This window comes from Chenopodium album, chromosome 8, assembly GCF_948465745.1.
Source record: "Chenopodium album chromosome 8, dcCheAlbu1.1, whole genome shotgun sequence".
Taxonomy (NCBI): domain Eukaryota; kingdom Viridiplantae; phylum Streptophyta; class Magnoliopsida; order Caryophyllales; family Amaranthaceae; genus Chenopodium; species Chenopodium album.
In genome coordinates, this window is record NC_137841.1 from 5348380 (window position 1) to 5369981 (window position 21602).

Sequence of the window (21602 nt, forward strand, 5' to 3'; positions counted from 1 at the left end):
CTTCTGAATAGAAGACTACAGGAAATAGGAAAAGAGAGACTAGAATCTGAAACTCTGAGTCAATCTAACCCCGTACCCCTCCCACCATTCTTCTTCTTCTCTCTCATTCTCTCTCCTCCGACATTGTTGTTTTCGAGCTCCAAAAATGGCGGCGATTTGGAGAGCAAAGGTACCCCCAAACTCAGCCAATCTCGAAGAAGCTCGTAAAAGAGTGTTCGACTTCTTCAAATTAGCCTGCCGAGCACTTCCTACTGTCATGGATATCTACAATCTCGACGATGTCGCCACCATCTCTCAGCTTCGCTCCACCATTGCTTCTCAGATCCGAAAGAATTCTCATGTTAAAGATCCTAAGGTTATTTTTCAATTATTTGATTTTCATCTTCGTTTTTGTGTAATTAGGGTTTATTTTGATGTTATTGTATCGTTTGTTACATTGATTGTGCTGTTTTGTTTGATTGTTTGAAGATTCTCGTGTTTTTAGGGGTTTAGGGTTTGTTAAAGAATTGACATTGGTAACAGCTAGTGATTTCAATTTTAGGGATTGAGTATGATCAAATGTGATTAGTTAATGGGGTTGGAATGCTCTTAAGATGTTGGAAGATTGAATGATTGCCTGAAGTATACGTCTTTTTAAATATTCGTATGTTTTTAGGGATTGAAATTAACCAATTAGAGGCTTGTGTTTTGCCATCTTTTGGATATAGTGTTTTGCTGCAAAATGTTGGCAGTTTCATCTTTTGCAAATGCTTATAAGTTATGATTTCTAGTGTTGAAGATTGTTTGTTAGCTATTAGGGATGATTGTATAACCAAATAGCTTTTGGAAATAGAGAACGTCGAAGTTAGGGGGTGTTTGGTTCAAGCATATTAGGTATAAGGTATGGGTTTGTAATGGCCAAAACCCATACATTGTGTTTGTTTCTAGAAATTTCATTTTTCAAACCCATACTTCAAACCCTCAAGGTATGGGTTTTTGAAACCCAAGGAGGGAGGTGGGTATGGCTCAAACCCATACCTTTAGTTTAAAATTAAAAAGAAATTGTCATTCCTAGATAAAAACCAAACACATGAAATCAAGTATCAAGTTCTAACCCCATACCACCCAGGTTTCATTCCTCATTCCAAACCCATACCATTGTTTGAACCAAACGCCCCCTTAGTTGTCGCTTGTTAGGCTTTAATGAAAATAAACTTTTTTCCTTCCATTCAAACACTTTAAGGCAATGGGAATTGAGGTCAATTTAAGCTTTTTTTTTTTTTTTTTTTTTTTTTTTCCCCGGGTTTTCAACAATGCTAATCTGAAAAACTTAATTTAGGGAACTACATCAATATATACTCCTCAAAAGTAGTGTTTAGAGGTGCATATAGTGTTTCCACCTTAATGATTAGAATTTAGAATTTCCTTCTCTTTTGCTTTTAGCCTTTTGAAATAGCAATTTCTCAGGTGATTCAGGCCTACAACTCTTAAGCATCAGGTGACAGGACACTTGTATTGTAATTTTTTTTTATTTGTGAACCTAGTGCTTTTGTAGCCCTTTTCTCTATTTATATATTTTTTTTCTTAATGCAACTATAGAGAATTACTGTGATATGGGGATTGTTGATATTAGCAACTACTCTACCAAATACATATAATAGATTGCTTTCTAAGAACTTTGGCATGGGGACTGGCCGACTGGGAAGTCATATCATTGAACTTTTGAAGCTAAACTTTGAGGAACTTAATTCCTATAACGGACCAACGCCCTTATCTCGTGGTTAGATGCTTTGTTTCTTCATGGCCAACTTTGTTACTAATTGAGGAGGAATGTTAATGATCTAGAGGGGGTGTTATCCTTGGAAGCGTCACAACTTGATGGTTGTGTGATTTGAGTGACTCTGACACTACTTGAGTGGAATTATCCCAATTTCGAATAGGTAATTTTAAGGACTTTGAGATGGGTTAGGTTGAGTTATAATTTAAGGTCATTTCCTGCCTTTCTGGATTTAGGGTCTATTTAAGGGAACAATTGACAATATAAATTCAGGAGATTTCATTGAGGTGATACACAATGTAAGTGGGGGCCCAAACACATTGGCTTGTATGGCAAGATTTGCATAGTTTAAGGTTAGTAAGGTGAAGTTGCTCTCTCTAAGGCTGAAGAAAAATGAATTTTGAACCTTTGCTATGATGCAGTAAAATATCTGATAATATCTAAAGAGCTGAGGGTCTGGCTATTCTTGTGTTCACTTATGGTTAGTACAAGTGGATGACCTCAATATGGATTTCCCGAGGAAAAAAGGAGAAAGGATTATGTGTTATATCTGAGTTTAGACAAGGTGTTCGAAAACACGTGTGTTTTCCATTAGGAATTTAAAGCGCATGAAGATTTGTGTTAAAGCATATGACAGCATTTTCTCTCCATTTGGTAAGCAAACCGGCAAATCTATTGTTTTAGTGAATTGAGGCTTTGAAAGGGGCTTACATCACAAAGTACTTCATCAGTGGTAATTGCTTTGATTTGAGTTCAATGGCAACATTGGTAACCTTGTTAGAAGTTCTGTCACATTTTAGAAAATCTAGTGGCACTGGTTTTTTAGGCCAAAACAGAAAAAGGGGCCTTTCCTCGATATCATCCATAGTCAGTTTATTTTCATATGCAATCAATACCTAGAGTTGGTCATCCTCATATTAAATTTTTTCTTGAGTAAGAAAGTTTGCATTGCCTGGTTTTTGTAGTCTTGGATACTTAGCTCCATGTCATTATCATATTTGACCTGATATTAGTATTTATATCTTTTAGACTGTTACTAGTGCATATTCTCCTAAAGTCCTAAGTTGAAAGTCTTGCATGATTGGAATTTGGAACAATGACAAAATACCACTTTGTGCTTGTTCACTATGGAAGCCTCTTGAACCTGTCTACAGTAACTTTCCTCTACAGGTTTTCACCTAGACCTTGAAGATTTTGTCACAGCCATAGCTTCCAATTAATTTTTTGTGATAATTTTTAATCTTACTCAACCTTCGTTAATGTCATTCTCAGTACTTACTCTATCATTTTCCCAAAGTATCAGCCATTTCCGTTTCTGTCTTGACATCCACCGTGCTCTTGAAAAAGTTGAAAGATTTAAGTTAGGTCACTGGTGTAAAGCTTTTGAATAGAATCAGAATGGTATTGAACATAGGCTCAACCGCTCAAGTATATGGATGTGGTCACGCTTGTGTCATATTTTCAGTTAGAGCGATAGAGTGATGAGATTGATGGCTTTTTATGTATGAGTGGGAGAGAAAGAGTTTACGTGTTGTCAGTCTGATCACACCATTGGATTAGATTGATGGCTTTTTATGAATGAGGGGGAGAGAAAGAGTTTACATGTTATGAGGAAGATTGATGCATGGCTTTTGATGATTGGGCAACAGATATGCCAAACAGATGAGGGTACTGCTTTGTTGCTGATTTGTCATAAAAGTGAAGCATTGAATGTGAGTGAAGAAAATCATGAATACCTTGGATGTCAACAATGGAAGCATTTTTGTCTTGTTTGACCAATTAGTATTATTAGTTTTTTCAGTCAACTAGTAGTGACTTGTCGCTAAAGATTTATGATAAAACCAGTTGTCGATATGCAGTATGTGGCTTGGAAGTCTATGTTTTACCCTGGAGAATTTGGTTGTATGAACTGTAGTAGACTTTTGTTAGAGCTGGTTCAAATTTCCATTTTTTTTCTGTGGTTAGCTATTAGTATAAAAAATGTCTAGTTTTGGGGCAAAATAGTAAATGTAGTATACATCGTGTGAAATAGGTCTAGCAACATGAAACCAAAGAATAAGTTGTTCCAATATACTTTGAAAAATGTCAAACAACTAAAATCCAAAGAGAATTAGTTGCTCCAGTCAGAGTTTCATTGTAGCTGATTGACCCATCGAAAAAGCCACTTACCAGCTTAATTTTTTTTATTTGACCAAATTAACAAGCTAAAAGCCAAAGACCAACAAAAAGCTGGCTAAAAGTCATACGGGTATTTCTAATAAACCCCAAGCTGTATTATATGGAAAGGCTGATAAATATCTTTCATGTTTTAAACCTGCTTTGTCTCCCTTACAAGTTTCATATATCTGCAGGTGATCGACATGTTAATCTTTAAAGGGATGGAGGAACTGGAAAACATTGTTGAACATTCAAAGCAGCGTCATCACATGATTGGCCAATATGTTGTGGGACACCATGGACTTGTTCAGGAATTGGGTACCAAAGAGCAAGGTTTCTCCCCATTCCTTAAGAATTTCTACAAAAGTAACTACTTCTGAGCCATTTTCGTCGTTGCTCATTAAAGAATGCATCCAGTTGTGGACATTCCAAATAAGAACAATGTTGTAGTAAAATTTGTTACTGCTGAGAATATGAATTCTGTTTTTGGCTCTCCTTGTATTATGCATTAGATGCTTGATCTCAGTTGCTTTTCTTCAAATGATCATGGCATCGATATTACAAGAAAGAAAGTGTAATTTTTTGCCAATTATTTTTGTTTTACCCCTTTTTCTTTGAAACCTTGGATTCTGGATAAAAATCAAGCACCTAAAAAGTATCACAGAGTGTAAGACAGAAGTTAGTGCGTGGTGCAAATAATTATACCTCATGATTGACAGAGCATTTTCATACCACCTCCATTTCTTTTAGTTGATATGTTTTGGTCTTATACACAATACACTTTGATCATATAATATAATTTATATGTAAAAGAAAATATTTTTATTTTTTAATAAATGGTAAACTATGGGGAGGGTCCTCTACCCTATCACAGGAAAGGGGGCTGTGAGGAATCGAACTCCCATCACTTTGTTGGGTGGGGGAATGGAGGGACTCTTCTCATTGACTCTTCATCAGAAAATATTTTTATGTGGGTGTGGGTACTAGTTGGATTTATCAGAATATATAATTATTTTAAATTATCAAAATTTTCTAATTTTGTCTCATCAGTGATTAAAGATAGCAATAGGTTAGTAGTCAGTTTATGCATTGGCAAACATAATGCTCGTATGTAAATAAATGTGTCAACATAAATGAAATACGGAGAAGACATAAAATCGTAGGACACAAATTTATTGCCTTTTCGTGATGGGTTTCAACTTAAAAGGAATTGATATAATAAGTTGATCTTATAGGAAAGTTGGTTACATAGACTAGACTAATAATATGAAAGTATTCAGAACATATGAAAGAAATACTACTAAGTACATGATCGTTGGAACATAAGGAATATTCACAATCACTTCATATTTCATACCAATGTATCAAGTTGTTTAGTTGACCATAGAAAGTTAAAGTTTTAACTTTTTGAAAAGTTTCATTTACCTATATAGTAGAAGTTCCTATAATTTCCAATTTTCTTTGATTTTGTCAACCAAAAAATTATGCTTCTGAGAGTTCCACTTCATAAAAAAGTTCACTTCCTATGCATTTTTATGTCAAACAAACTGGCGCTATGGTTTGAACTTTGAAGAGGAGGTCAATCAAGGCGAAGAGGGACGGGGTTGTAGTGGTTGCTGATAAAATCAGGCAACGACGTGAAGGTAAGAAGAAGAGGGACTGAAGTAAGTTGTAAATTGCCACAATTTACTCAATGAATTGACAAACCAATCTAAGCAAAATTCTTTAACAATCCTACATATGGGTCATCTAAAATGTAATTTCAAACATAAGCAGACAAGTAAAAGTTCAAAATTATTTTGTCAATTTGACAATTTTTTTGTTTTGGCTGAGCAAATATGAACGCAACTTTGGATACACTCTGAAAACGTTTTTTAACACGGCCAAACTACAAATGCATCACATAAAATTTAGTATATCAAATTTGGTGTGAACACTTTCATTTTCTCAAATAATTTACCCATGATAATCAATACATCAACAGAACTACAAGCCAATTTTAAATATTCCATCACTGATCTCCTTGAAGCGGAAAACAATGATAGAAACTCACAACTCTCTAATCAGTAAATATGGTACAACAGTGTTGGTCATGGTGTTGATAATACACAGGCAATGACTTGTGGGCCGATGAACGAATGGGGTTGGCATGCTGATCTCTCAAATAAACCCGCGCCAGCCATTTAACAAAGCTACTCCTGATTAACGAGTTAAAATGTTGTCATTCTCTTGGACGGGCAAGCCAAAGGGAACTCAAAGCACGCAGCCTGGAGAAATAATCATGAATTGCTAAAAGTGCACGAGCTGACTGTCGTGTCGTCAATATACGGTGCATTTGTTGTAGTGTTTGTTGGCGTAAGTTATCAGCCTGCCAGAAAACAGAAAAATCATATGTTTAGGGAGTATGTTACCATGTAAGTTACCAAGCGACTACAACAGGAATACTGACACAAGATTCAAGGATCATATGCTGTAGCTAAGAATCAAAGAATTGTACATAGACTTGGTATAATTAGTCAAAAAATCGGATAAATGCTGGAAAGGTAGCAGAGAGCTAGAAGCTGATAAGAATTGCTAACTAGCTGTAAGCTAAAAGCTGATAAATGCAAGGATATGTTTGGTAAAACTTGCTGTTGAACGAACTGAAAATTGCTAGACAACATTCAGTAATGATTATTTTTACTTGTATCACTAGCCAGTCTTAGCAATAGAAACCACGGGAAAAGGGGAGAAATTTTTTTGACAAATCTGAAATTTACTTGAAGTTAGAGGCAGTAGTTTGACGTTTTGTCCAGCTTTAGCCTGCTTAATTTAAGTTCAGCACCTTTTCTTCAAAAAAAAAAAAAAAAAAAAAAAAAAAAAAAAAATTAAGTTAAGCACCTTTGTCCAGCTTTATTAGCCTGCTTAATTTAAGTTAAGCCTGCTTAATTTAGCTGAAAATTCAGCTACCTAATAATGTATGCCGGCTAAAGTTTCATGCCAATCAGGCAAACAAAGCCATAGTTAAGTTGAGAAATCATCAAAGGAATGCAAGTGAGAATGACAAAAACAAAAAAAAAAATGTTTCCCTTTAATTTGAGGATGTGTTGTAAACTATGGTCAGCTAGAAGATACAGCTTGGGTTCAGGCATAACAATTGCTTGGACCAGCAAGCTTTGTGTTTGAGTCAACCCTCAGTTTTTTTTGTTTTTTTTTTTTTTTTGTTTTCTTTTCTAACAACAGTTGACATAACAGAGACAAAACAAGTTTTATCTGAACCTAATAGAAATTTTATAGCTCTTTTCTAACACCCCCCCCCCCCCCCCTCTTTTGTCTCCCATCACCCCACCCTGCATCCAACATATGGAGTACATGCACCACACCACACCAGAAGGGGGAAAAGGTTGAAATAGACAGGTTCTTTCTGTACTGAGTACAAGCAAAACTTATAGTTCCAACTTGAAGAAGAAGTTACCTGGCGAATAAATCCTTCAAGGGTACCAAGTTTTCCCATAGCCATGGCCATTTGACCCATATAATTTGCAACATTTCCAGATGAACCTGATGAACCAAGATTACCACTCGACAAAGTTTCTGCCAGTGACTGCTGCAGGGCCTCCATTCCCTGAGACAATGCATCTTCAGCCTGTTGTGAAGACTGCTGCAAGTTCTGAATGTTAATTACTTGTTGTTCGGTCAGAGGTTCCAGCTGGTTTACAAGAAGCTGCAGAGTAGAGCTTCAATTAAATATGTAATATCATAAAATTGTAATCAAGCAGATCACAGCATCTGTAGCAAAATGTACAATACAGTCCACCTATGTATCAAATTGAAACTAAGACAATTCATCAATCAATCAATCAATCAATCAAAGCCTTAATCCCAAAAGTGAGGTCGGCTAACATGAACCAAATATGATTATTCCGTGTAGTCATCAACATAAATCTTTCTCCTCCATCCCTTACGATCCAAAACTTCATCCTCACGATAAGAGAATGAATGGGACATCTGAAATCAGCAACACAATAAGAGAATCAATGGGACCAAAGTAGTAGTGCAAAAGGCTCCAAAATTAATGACAATAATAATTAGCAACAGTTTGCTCAGAGCCTCTAAGATCATGCTTTGACAATTTTCTGCTACTTTGACTACTAAATGATAAGAATCAAGGAACAGCTTAACTGAAGATACAAATCACACAATATACTACATACTTTGAATCAGTGACCAAAAACATGTTCATAAAATGAAGTTAGATGTCGATCTATAATTCTCTGGATGTCCCTCTTAGCTACAATTAATATAGATACAATTCCCGAGGATGCCTCACCTTAAGAAGCTCAGATGAACGGAAGCCCCCTAGCCACAGAAAGCACCTCTCCGCAGGTGTTTTCCACATACCCGACAAAAGATGAAAAACATCATTCTTGGCAGCATTGGACTTGAGCCTAAAAATATCATCATAATGTGCCACGACACTATCAACAATGACACGAAGTTCAGCATCACCAGCATGAGCATTAACTGCTGCTCTTAATTCATTGATCTGACGGTTTTGCTCTTCCAGCCAGCGAGCATATTCTACATCAAAGGCCATTGCTCCAGCTGATGACAGACATTGACAAGGTCAGTTGTTTTTATAGTGAATATGACCATGAATCTCTGAGATCCCTTCTATCAAGTAAAAAAAGAAATACAAAATAAACAGCTTATTTTCCGGTTTTATTTTAACACGCACCATGGGAAATAGATGAAAAAGAATAATGTAATATGGATCCTAAGGCTTCCACACAGGTAGAAAGAACATCATTACGCAAGCTGAAGAAAGATAATGAATCATACACTGATATGTTATGGTTCAACTGCCAGGGAGTCACTCACCCAGACAAGGTCCCCTATGTTACTCTAGAGTGATTGAGCTGGCAATATACTTCTATGCTAAAATAATAAAAAATAAAGTGTATTTCTATGCACTTAATCAGAATCTTCTAGCATTTCGCACATGAGTGGGTATTACATTGGCTTTCTACAATGATCCACTAAATAGTCACTAATTGTTTACAGATATAGTAGATAGAAAGAACGCATTGATGATTAATAAGGCATTAATAAGTGTGGTTCAAACTTTTCCAATAGGGACAACTCATCCAAGAAAAATACTTCCTGCAACAAATCCTGCGAGAAGTTGAGACCCAAATTGGGATTTGAACCATAGAGATTCATGATACATTTCCATAAATTAATAATTGCAATGCAACAATAATGCATAACTCATTAGAATAAATTCATTCTACATCAACTAGTTGAGCGTGTTGTGATCATTATATAACTTTTGGTGTTTTACCTACTTATACTGAAATAGCTCTACTTTTTCGGACTAAGTTAAGGCAAAAGTTTAAAGGGATTAATACATACGAGACATCACACCCAAAATTGGAGGGCCTGCCTGGTAATTTGCCAAATCAGATATCATGTGAGGATGACTGATAAAACTGAAAGAGTTGTGGCACCAGTCATTTTATTGAAGCATAACATTTTGACACTAATCCAGGGAACACCCTCCAGAGAGGCTGAAACAAGAACATATATTAAGAGAGATGAACTTTACCATTTCCACCACTTGAATGGGCTTGATCCCCTGAGCTTGAGATAAAAATTCCCTAAAAATGCAAAGGAAGCACAACCAAAAAAAAAAGAGGGGAGTTTTTCAGTATCTATAAGAAAAAGATATGAGCTACTGTCAACTAGTGTGAAGATTTCAGCATCAAAGAGAAATAAAGTAGACAACCAGATCTAACCTGTTGTCGTGCTCGTTGGAGCTCCTGCTCGAGTTGAGTAAGCTTTAATCTGCTACTCTCCAGCTGTTGCACATATGCCTACTTCCAACAAAGAAAAAAGAGAGGGAGGAGAGAAAAAATTATAAAAGAACGTGAGAAAAAGGTCAAAAAAATAAAATGACACTGAGCTAAAATTTTGTATCAGCTTTGTGACTCTTGTTTACACATGGAATCCTTCTCTAACAGTAAAAGCTTAAAAGTAAGAAAAAGTTCAAGATTTAACAAGCCTCAAAGCACATAAGCAACAATAAATAGATAGCTTACTTTTTTTCTCAGCCGACTTTTCCTTGCTGCCTCACGATTCTGAGCAAGCCTTCGTAGAGTCTACAAATGTAATTTTAAAAAGGTGTCACAAAAATAAAGGCATGTGAAGTTAGATTGCATGGAAAAAGAGTAGTGGTCAGCTTTTTACCTTCTGATCTTTAGTCTCCTTGGATCTGTCACTCGAATCAGAAGCTGCATGAGCCGATGTAACTATATCAAACTGCATAGTTAGCAACCACAGCGTTAAGCCACATGCCATGAGTTACATCAATATATATAGCTATCCAATGATGAGTCTGATCATCACATAGAAACTTGAACTTCCCCAAACTAAATTAAAGTTATTAGAAGAAAGCTTATAAACCCATAAGGCCTCTAGCAACGGGATTCTCTATATCAGAAGGAATATGAAAAATTACCCTCTTGTTTCTTTCATCTGTGTCTGCATCCGTTGAAATATCTGTTCTTGGACTACCGTCTGCCATGTTAGACTCTCCCCAATTTTCCAAACTACCACTAGAAAAAGAAACCAGATTCTTTTGTAGACTGGATTGCGATTGCGTAGCAGATGGATTTATATATAGTAAACCTGGTGATGCCTGTAGGATAGAGAATATTTTATTTAAACAAAGACTAAAGACACATATTTTAAGCTACAAAATAAGCACAGGGATGCATAAATACTGAAAATTTATCAACAGAGTTCTGACAGTGTATCAGAATAAAATACATGGGCAATGCAGAACACTTTCCGATGCTCGGACACGCATTACTTGAAAAGAGGAAAAAAGGCTAAGAGCAATCAGTATATGCACAAATTCACCTTCTTAATAGAGATGCTATGAAAAGGATCAGATGGAACAACTTGACCCCCAACTGATATGGTTGAACTAATCACAGAGTCTGCAACAAAGCACGTTCACTGAATGAAAAAGTGAGCAACAAAATTTTCAATTCTCAAGCAATTATCATAGGGTTGTTCTTCTGTGGATCTTATCCATTATTGTGACTAAGATTTCCATGAAGAATCCTATACTCAAAACAAAAGGGCATATATTTGTGTGTATATTATATGATGTCAAATTTCGAATGTGACTTACAATGTACCAAACATGACAAAGCAAATGAAACTATGATTCAGAATAGAATATTAGTTCACAAGTGCTTCAAGGAAAGACAAAAGGGGAAAAAAAAAAAGATAAAATCACACCAAAGGTCGCCATTATGTAAACATAAAACAGTGAGGTAATAAGATAATATTATTATACAGCATAACTTCGAGATCATACACTGATAGTTTCAAATATGAGAGTGGACAGTATCAGCAAGAAAAAATATAGGTTACAAGGTATACCACCAACTAGTCCATTGATCCTGCCCCTCATCAGTTAGTTTCAACATGAACAATCCATTGATGTACTCAAGTACAGTACTTTTCCATTTCTTCTCAGCAGAGAGAAAACAACTAGCAACTCAAAACAAAACAAACGGGGCAAACAAAGAAGGTTATTTTTACCAAACACAATTTGACTTATAGAGTGTTAGTACTTCCTGGAAATAGTTAACACAATAAATGCTGCCCAAAAAATTTATGTGGCACGAGTAGGAGGTAAAAATCGAACATGTGGCTTCCTTTTCTGAATAAATAAAGTATGAATATGAACATCTGATTGGCTTCTCATTTGACTAGAAAAGAGCAAGATAGATAGTTAACCACATCTTGTATCCTAGAAAGGCTTTCAAAACAATGAACCCTATAATTCTAACTTAGACATGCAAGTTTAAAGTGGTTAATCGATAGAGTAAGGAAGGTAACAGCTTACTTCTAAGACCTACAGTATTTTCCACCAGGAACCCATTTGTTTGCTCCAAAAGTCCAAAATCAGAAACTCGACAGGAAATAGAGCTTGCTTCACTGTAGTCACAATGATGAAATTAGTCGATTTTAGAAATAGAAGTGAAAACTACATGTTACCATTCTATTTTTTATTTTAATATTTTTGGGAGGGAGCTTCAAGTTACCAATTAGATCAACAACAAACACACATTGAAGTCAACAGGCAAGTTAGATTAATTATCTCAAAAATAACTCAATGATATAAGCAAGAGATATCGTCCTTGATACTAGGTGTCAAAGAACCATGTTGAGGATGGTTTTAGCTCATCACCACTAGGGCTAGCTCTCTCCATACTATGACCGATTCAGGCAGCCATTATATGAAATTGTATACTTGAATGGAAGCCTTTGTACCAACCAGAAAACAAAACAATAAACTTTTGCAACTACCACAACTTAATGATGGTAATAACTGAAAGATTGAATGAAGCAGGAATGCTGTCAAAAATCTTGATCCACGAAAATCAAGGATAGCAAATAGATACAATTATGAATGTCCACAAAATAAGTTTGAGCTATGTTTTGACGAGTTGAACAGGACACAAGTTTGATCATCATTTGCCTTGAATATAATGAATTTTGTTGCTGTCAAACAAAATTATTGAATCTCTCAAGAGTCTATAGTCATGATAACACTTACATGGAAGGAAATATTCCATATTTTTCTCACAAGAAACTATTGAAAAATAAACGTCCTACATAATCTAGTTAATCATCTAACAGCTTACACCATAACATGAAACAGAACTGTAAAACAAGCAAGATACACTACTAAACCACCCTGCGAAGCCAATGAATCACTCATATTTATGGAACAAAGATATAGCATAGCAACTCCGTGATAGTCAACTCATATACGACGAAAAAATATAGGAGTAGCAGTGTAGACACTGCCAATTAAGTACAAAGGACAAGCCAATCATGAGCCATGAATGCCACTTTCGGCAATGTGTAAATCATAAGTTTCCCAATTAGAATTGAGATTTCCTCCAACCATACAAGAGCAACAAATAATTTCACACAAGACTTGTATTTAAAGCAAAGAGCGGGTAATAAAATCAATACTAAAAAGTGCTAATAATCAAGGAGGTAAGGATGATGAATGAATTTACAGTGTATTAGATATTGGTGTCGGAGGATCAAAACTCGGCATCCCGTTTGAAGCCGCCTTTTCAGCTTGCACTCCAACCCTCACTGTTTGGCTCCCCATGAACAACCATCATCACCACCTCCACAACCTCTTTATCAATTCAGGAATAGTAACCTCCAAATAACCAAATAAATAGTACAACTCCTTTGAAATGAGACAATCTTTAGCGCCCAACAATCCAGAAATGAACCAAAAACTGCCCAAATGAAGAAGATAACGTGATCACCCCCAAAATCAAACTAGAATCAATCAAAATCCCAAAAAACTAATAAACCCAGTTCCTAAATCCCAAACCCACAATTTATAACAAGCAAAAAACCCTAATTTATCAATACAATCAGATCAAAAACCACAGGAAGCTTAAGTTTTGGTCTGAAACAACTTACAATTAAGCAATTTTAAGAGAAAATACTTAAAACCCAATTCAGAAAACAGCAATAAAAGAGAGATTAAGTATAAAGATTCAAAATTTATTGAGAATTACCACCAACAATTTCGAACAAAACCCAACACAATTTTACCCAAGAACACCCAAAATCTGAAGGTGGAATTCAGTAAAATTGAAATTTGAGCAAAACCCAGAAGCTTAAACTATTCCAAAAGTAAACCCAGAAGAAGAAAAGGGAAGAAAGATGAAAAAAATTAGAGCTGCCCAAGTGACGCAAGAGGCAAGAAGACTAGGAGAAACTCACAGTCTTCTGCTTTGACTTTTATGTAAAATTGTAAAAAAAAATAAAACAAAAAAACAAAAATAAAACCCAAAATGAAGAAAATAAATTATATTTCCACCAAGCAAAATCTGTGAATACAGCTAAGCTTAACGCAACCCACACCTGGGATTCTGATACTTTACTATATTTGTTGGATTAAGTTGAGAGAAGAGGTGAAGAAGAGGAAGGGAGAGTTGGAAACGTTTGGATCCTTCTAATCTCAATGCGTCTTCTAGTGCCTAACATCCACATTTCAAGGACTCGTTAGTCGTTACTCATGTTTAAAGTACACTTTCAACATGTGTTTTGATGTTGGATTCGACTTATCTTGTTCGAACTTATTAACTTATTTGTTCGACTATTTGGCTAAGTAGTTAAATTTATTACATTTTATTAAGTACCTATTTATTATCTAAGTGAATATTTATTTACTTTTAAAATGATTAGATCGTCCTTTTTCACTAGAATTTGTTCGTCGCTAATATCTAATCTGTGGTTTATACAATAATACTTCACGTTAGGAAATTATGCATTAATGAGAATATAAGATATCTGTTGTTTTAAAGAATACTACAAGAAGGGGGGTTGAATTGTAGTATGAGAATTTAGCCAAACTTTTTGCGGAATTAAAATTAAGTTAGCTAAAGGAACTGAAAGATTAACTAAAGGAACTAAAGAATGCAAGAGAGATTTTACGTGGAAAACTCCTTGGTCCTAACAAGGAGAAAAACCACGACCACTTGGGATTTTGGGAAAAGAATCTTCACTATAATAGGGCAAATGATCCTATTACAAGCTAAAGACTCAAACTCAAGTTCCTCTACGAACTTGAGACCCTGAGGAACAAGTCACCCAACTTGTTGCTCTTCTCTTCTCTTTCTCTCTTCTCACTTCTCTGTTCTCTCTTCTCTTTCTCTTCTCTTTCTCTTCTCTTTCTCTTCACTTCCTCACTTCTCTTTCTCATACACAAACGTTCACTCGAACTTCCCCATTCCCCAAATTACAACTCGAAAGAAAACAAACTCTAGTATAAGAACATTAAGAACACTCTAATGAACTTGTGTGGAATTGACACTTGACTCGATTTGAAGCTTGAAAACTTATGTGAGCAAGGGTGAGTTTTTCCAACAGAAATTAATGGCTATTTATAGATCAATAAACGCTTTGGAAAATCCTCTTTGTGCAGCAATTCCATTACGCCACTACTCCAACCCACTAAGAAGATCATGTTCCTAAAATCAAGGAAACATGAACTCCTCAATATACAAGACCATGACTTGAAGAAAATCATGGAGGAGTAGGCCGCAAGTTTTTAGAAAACGTGGGAGATTTTATTTGCAGAAGATATTTTTAGAAAATCAGAATTAAGGAATAAAATAAAATCTTTTTAATTTGAGAAAAAGATAAACGTTTAAAAATGATAACAGTTTTCCTAAAAAGTAGCATACACATATTTCATCTTTTAGACCAATTCCACACAGATTTTTCGAGTGTCAATTAATATCTTATACTTACATAAATCCTAAAATATAAAAATATATTTAGTCTTCATGTTCTCTGATGAAGCTTCTACTCCGAGGCTTCTGTTCCTTGGGAGAAACTTCTCTTCTCTGATGAGGCTTCTTCTCTGAAGCTTCTATTCCCTGAGGGAACCTTCTCTTCTCCAGTCTTCATTTCTGAAGCGCCAGTTCCTGTGAGGGAACTCTTCCATATGGATAGCTCTGCTTCTGGCCTTCTTGTTCCTCATGGTATTTTTACAAGATACTTCATTCTCCTAGTCTTTGTAACTGAGTACACACTTAAACAATCAAGCACTTATTAGTTTGTAAGTAAGTGAGGTTGTGTCATCATCAAAATCATTAAGTCCAACAATATCACATTTGATAGATTTTTTTTTCCTAAAAAAGAATAATTCAAATTTGGTCAAATCATATCAGAATACCAAATCGAGTAAGAGAAACGTGGTCTTAAAATAAGTTCGAATAAGATCTACCGAGTAAGCGAGTATTAAATTATTGTAAGTTTAGATATAGTTTAAATAAGGTGATAACATACCACCTAATATAATACGGAGTATTAGTGACCCTCCCTTCGTTTTCCTAAGCTCTATTCAATTCTTTTTTCTTTTTTTTTTTGACACAAACCGGAAGCGCAAATTTTATTAAGGCATCAAGTTTGCAATATCGTTACAAATGACCCCTTGTAATTCAAGAGGGTACTCTTCGAGCCACACCCGATACTCACTAAAATTGCAACTTAATTTTGCTAAACAATGCGCTACTTCAGTACCCGCTCTCTTCACAAAAGAAAAAGATACTGTTCTACATTCCTTCGAGAGCTTTAGAATGTCCTTGACCGCCAAGTCAAACTCATTTGGGGGCGTAAGTCCCTTCCTCAAGTGATGAAAAAGCTTGAGATTGTCTGTCTCTAACACAAAGCAGGCTTTCGTAGCTCTATTCAATTCTAAACTAAGGAAAAGTGAAAATGGACACCATGCGCTTTTGCATTAAAAAAAAAGGAATAAAAATTTAAATGAGATTTGGTCTCACAAAGTAAGGTTTGCGGATGTTAAAAAACAAATACGAAGTAATAAAAGTTGTCACGACAAGAATAAGTTAAAAATAATACTCCCTCTATCCCATACTTCCTCCGTTCTTTATTACTTGACCCGCTTTGACTTTTATACTATTCACCATCCCTCTTTTGACCGTCTTTTGTGAATAATATGCAAGGAAAAATATATTCATGTATGATCTTTTTGGATTTGTCTCAATAAGTACTATCATAATATATAACTTTTATAATTTTCAAGTATGGAGAATTTAAGTTATTGATCGTTAAAGTTTTGCATTGGCAAGCGCGATAAAAGAAACAGGTCAAGTAAAAAAAACAGAGGAAGTATTATTTAGGAAGTTGGGAATGAATCTTGGGATGAATAGTTTAAGAGAACTTTGGGTGACACCGGTGTGTTCTATTCACCTGATTTTTACTTATTTGATCTTATCTGAACTTACCAGAACTTATCTAAACTTATTAGAACTTATTTTAATTGTAATTTGAACTTAGGCAACCCTTATCAAAACTTATTTTTCCTGAACTAAACTTATCAAAACTTAATTTAACTTTTTTGAACTTATTAGACTTGAAATAAGTTAATAAGTGAAAATACGGTGAACGGGACAATGATACATTTGTTTATTCTAAAAAATTCCTTTTGATTTTCTATGTGGCTAAAATTGTTTCTCAAAAAACAATGAGCCATGGAAGAGTATAGGAAAATAGTTTTTAATAAGTGGAATCATGGTATATTTGGTAACCTGTCAATTATTATGGGACGGACAAAATGGGAACTGTGTCAGTTATTTTGGGATAGAGGAAGTAGTGAGTAGAATTACAACTTTAAAAATAGAGGTAGTATTACTTTATATCATTGTGTTATGTTTATATGCAAAGTTCATAATATTTGTATAAAATATGCAAAATTAATATGTAAACAAATATTTTTAAGGTATAAATGTTCGTGACTATTCTTTTTTTTTTTTTTGAATCAAAGCCCGAAGGCAATTAGCTTTCATTCATAGGGAGCTCGTGCTCTATAATAGGAATAATACAACTAGGAAAATTCGAAAACCAAATACGATAACTAGAGTCCTGTGGCAAGCAATGAGCAAGCTCATGATCACTTTATTTCCCTCCCTACGAACAAAACTCCACTGACACATACTCTAGCAAACTGCTCACATGATATATATCATCCAAAATAAGGTGTAGGCTACCTCCCCCTTGTGATGAAAAATGTTCGTGACTATTCTTAAGGAATTAGCTTCGTGATTTTTTAAGGTATAAATGTTCGTGACTATTCTTAAGAATTAGCTTAGTGATGAAAAATAAGTAATTAAATATTTTAGAGCATAAAAATTGTTCAAACACTATTAAATAAGTTACTAAAAAAAAAAAAAAAAAAAAGGAAGAAGTTATCACAAACTTTTGAAACATATACATGGAACCATAGGAACTAGTTAGCATGTATCCATTAATGTCAACAATCTATAATCTATAACTATAACTAAAGTAATTACCACTGACATCATTGATGACCATGTGTTTAATTCTCATTAAAAAAAAAATCCCGCCAAATCTATTAGCAACCTCATTATTTTATTTTTCAAGATAAATAAAGGTTTGTAATGATAAATTAATACGAGTAGTAAAATAAAAAGGGTAATGCTATATGTAGCCCTAAGGGTTATATATAAGCATTAAATAACCTTTGAAAATTGTATAAAATTAGAAATTCATGACAAAAACACGCGTAAATTAGTGTAATTACTAATTAGTATTTATATTTTTATAATTTCTTAACTTTTTACAATTTTCAAGTGTAAATTTAATGCTTACATGTAGCCCTAAGAGCTATACATGCGTAGCATTTTCCAAATAAAAATTGGTGGTTAGATTGCTCCGTATTTCATTTTCCTATAAATTGTATCTTTCCTCCCCACTACGTCCATTTTTAATTTTGTAGTGATTGTATCATTGTATGAATTTGAGATTCCACTTTATTAATTAATCAATTTATTAAATTTTGCTTAAGTTAATTACGAGTATATATGCATCAAACACAATTAAGCAAAAAAAAAAAACCCTACTCATATTGTTTAAATCGTGCATCGCACGGGATTAACCTAAGTCTATAACTAATCGATAAATAAATATAACTAAAGTAACAATTGCTGACATCTGACATCATCTCCTATTTAAATTGTACAAATGTCAAGTTGTGGTAAAAAAATTTCCTGCCTAAATCAATTGCTGACATCATATTCTAATTTTTATTTTTACTTTTTTTTTAAACCTTCTAATTTTTTTCCTTAAATTATTAAAATATATACGGAGTATATTCTTTTTGAAGACAATTATTATATTATGAAGTATGTTAATTTATGTATTTTTTTTAACATTATTATGGATTTTTAAAAGAAATTATCTGGTTTCCAAATATAATTACTCCCGATTTAAGAGTATTCTGTATTGCATAATTTGGTTAAATTTTTACTATCTTCAAAATTACTTTGATCTAAATACCATTGCAATTAATGGTTTGAAATTTTTTATGTTGTGCATCGCACGTGGCTAATTTAGTTTATAACTATAGATCACCGGCGATATCATCAGGACCCATATGGGGCGTTCTTATAAAAAAAAATTCCATCCTAAACTATTTATGACATCATTTGTTTTTTTTTTTTCTTTTTAAGGTAAAGCTAATGTTTGAAAATGATTGATTAATTACACATTTTCTAAAAGCATTTATGACTAAATTGACTAATTACATAATTTTTTATGGAGTATAAATAATTGGCTATTAAACTCTCTCATATTCGTTTTTTCCTTATATATATATATATATATATATATATATATATATATATATATATATATATATATATATATATATATTTGAAACTATTTCAAGCTTTTTATTAGTGATAGTAGAGTTTGGATTATTTCCCCTCTTTATTAATTCTTCAAATTTTCTATAATGAATGAAAAACAAATGCTAACATTTTAAAAAATTTATTATAAATATGAAGTTGATTAGAATATTTTTTCAGCTTAATTAATCTAATGAGAGGAATTAATCACGATTAATTATGTTTTCTATGTTTTGCTTAAAATATTTGTATTACATACATACAAGTAAATTAAAAGGCGCTCATAAAATTGTGTATGTCATATCATCCAACAACCTTTAAGTTCATGTCACATCATCATCCAATGATGATAATTAAAAATGCATGCAAAGAGATTTGAACCCCCAAACCTCATTGAATGTAAACCACATGTATTACCATCTTAGCTAGAATTAATTCATGCTTTATTAATCCAATTTTATATATAAATTACATACATGTATTAGGAGGTAGAATAAATTATTGTTGTCACTGTATTATAATTACCCACGTTAAAAAATTCTATAAGTCTTTTAAAGCGTAATATATAAAAATGAAGTTATTCAAAGTATCACTAGGCGCAAAGCCCGGGTCACACACTAGTTTTTATTATTCAAACCGTGAATCACACAGGATTAACCTAGTACTCTCTCTGTCCTATTTTTTTTGCCTCGTTTGACTTTTCACGGTCTCCAAGACACGTCTTATAACATACATATCTTCATTTCTATACACGTAAAAATAATAATAAAAAAAAGTGACATTAATAAAATATGCAATGAGCCAAATTCAACAAGATTACTCATGACTATACTATCTCTTATACATTAACGGTAATTTACAGTTAAAATTTATAAAATTTGACCTAAAAAATGATAATGGAGCAAAAATAAACTGATGAGATGGAGTATTAGTATTCATACTAGAATGACCACAACTTTAAAAGTTTTAGGATAGTCTGGCCCATAAAATCAACAAGGAATAAAATGGCTTAAAAGCAGCCCAACTTGCAAATTGCAAACCCATGAAGTTTGGAATCTCTTCAACTTCCAGCCAAAGCCCAGCCAACACATTTCCTCGCAAAGCCAAAAATGTTTATCTATTTTTTTTTTGACAAGAAAAATGTTTATCTCTGTCTGGGTATACCTATAATAATTAATATTTTGATCATTTTAAAACTTTTAAATAAAACGGATGTTCAGTAAATTACTGAACATCCGTTATAAAGTGACAATAAAATGTGCAAAAGTTACACTAAAACGCACAAAAGTTACCCTAACATATATAAGAGTTATTTATGCTTCATTGATAAATTTGACAAAAGTGACACTAAATTTGACAAAAGTGACACTAAATCTGACAAAAGTGTACCCGATATTCAGTAAAATACTGAAAACCGGGTGTATACAAAAGTTTTCGTTTAAAATAAGTAAAACATTAAACATTACTCCGTATTAAATGAGTAAATAATTATTTTTGTCCCTCAATTTTTTATTATTTTTTTTGGGTCCATCCACTCTCATGTACACCTGAATGTATATAAAATGTGTTGCATACATGTCCACTATAGAGTTTAGAGTTTTAAATTAAAGTCACCCAAACACGTTCAAATATACGGAGTACTAAGTTATAAAAGTTAACTAGTGTATAGCACGGGCGTTGCAACAGGTTGCTACTTTAATTATTCCTTGTGATTATATGTATTTGATATTTAAGGTTTTTTTTTTTCTTTCAAATAATCAGACCTTATGATTATCCATTATATACATTTTATAATTATATAACATATTAATTTGCACTATGTAAAATTGTAAATAATTACTCATCGAGTATATCTCTCAGCTCACTTATGTTTACAAGAATTGACTTGATATGAGCCATATTTAGGGGTGTTCATAAATCGGTCCGGATCGAAAAAATAGACCGGACCACCCCGGACCGGACCGAATTAATCGATCCGGTCTTCGGGTCTTGAAATTCATTTTTTTGTCTTTTGTCCGGTCCAAAACCCTATAAAAACCGATTTTGGACCGGACCGAATTTTTTATTAAAAATATGTGTGAAACCTTAAATAATTGTTAAAATTATCCTTAATAAGCTTAGAAAACTTTAACTTTATAAGCTTTTTTGCACTAAACATACAAAAAAAGACGTAAAAATGACCTTACAATATAGTTTTTCTAATACTTTTTTTGTGTTTTCCTAAATTTTATAAAAAAATTTAGTATTCTTTTTTTTAAAAAAATTAAATCGGTCCAAAGCGGTCCGGTCCGGATTTTGGACCGATTCTTTCGGTCGGGTCCGGGTTCGGTCCTAGCTTAATCGATCCGGTCTTCGGTTCTTAAATTAAAATTCTAATTTTCGGCCTTCGGTCCAATCCAGTCCGGTCTTGGACCGAT

At 33.7% G+C, this 21602-nt stretch overlaps 2 protein-coding genes across 5 annotated transcripts; one reads left to right on the top strand and one right to left on the bottom strand.

The window, feature by feature from the left end:
• Positions 1-53: 53 nt before the first annotated feature.
• Positions 54-4502, top strand: LOC145641647 (NADH dehydrogenase [ubiquinone] 1 alpha subcomplex subunit 6-like). The gene is made up of 2 exons (XM_081692510.1): positions 54-355; positions 4108-4502. Exons 1-2 carry the CDS (start codon positions 146-148, stop codon positions 4291-4293), a joined length of 396 nt encoding a protein of 131 aa, XP_081548636.1. The 5' UTR covers positions 54-145; the 3' UTR covers positions 4294-4502.
• A 1306-nt stretch (positions 4503-5808) lies between these two features.
• Positions 5809-14014, bottom strand: LOC145641648 (transcription factor TGA6-like). Of its 4 annotated transcripts, none has more exons than XM_081692514.1 (12): positions 13874-14014; positions 13003-13236; positions 11817-11908; positions 10817-10896; positions 10413-10592; positions 10142-10213; positions 9994-10053; positions 9691-9768; positions 9501-9552; positions 8223-8497; positions 7368-7616; positions 5809-6281 (listed from the first exon to the last, which is right to left on the bottom strand). In XM_081692514.1, the coding sequence occupies exons 2-12, from the start codon at positions 13098-13100 to the stop codon at positions 6135-6137; spliced, it is 1383 nt and encodes a 460-aa protein (XP_081548640.1). In that variant the 5' UTR covers positions 13101-13236; positions 13874-14014; the 3' UTR covers positions 5809-6134. The 4 variants fall into 4 exon arrangements, with proteins under 4 accessions (XP_081548640.1, XP_081548637.1, XP_081548639.1 ...); XM_081692511.1 differs by lacking the exon at positions 13874-14014 and adding an exon at positions 13525-13858; XM_081692513.1 differs by lacking the exon at positions 13874-14014 and having other exon boundaries at positions 13003-13858.
• Positions 14015-21602: the final 7588 nt, after the last annotated feature.

What these genes read in the sequence shown, in the direction of transcription:
- LOC145641647 (XM_081692510.1), top strand. Translation starts at nt 146, where the DNA reads ATGGCGGCGATTTGGAGAGCAAAGGTACCCCCAAACTCAGCCAATCTC. An exon ending in CTCATGTTAAAGATCCTAAG is followed by an intron (nt 356 to 4,107) that starts GTTATTTTTCAA and finishes ATATATCTGCAG; the next exon opens with GTGATCGACATGTTAATCTT.
- LOC145641648 (XM_081692514.1), bottom strand. Translation starts at nt 13,100, where the DNA reads ATGGGGAGCCAAACAGTGAGGGTTGGAGTGCAAGCTGAAAAGGCGGCT. An exon ending in AGGAGACTAAAGATCAGAAG is followed by an intron (nt 10,054 to 10,141) that starts GTAAAAAGCTGA and finishes TTACATTTGTAG; the next exon opens with ACTCTACGAAGGCTTGCTCA. An exon ending in AAAGTCGGCTGAGAAAAAAA is followed by an intron (nt 9,769 to 9,993) that starts GTAAGCTATCTA and finishes TGTTGGAAGTAG; the next exon opens with GCATATGTGCAACAGCTGGA.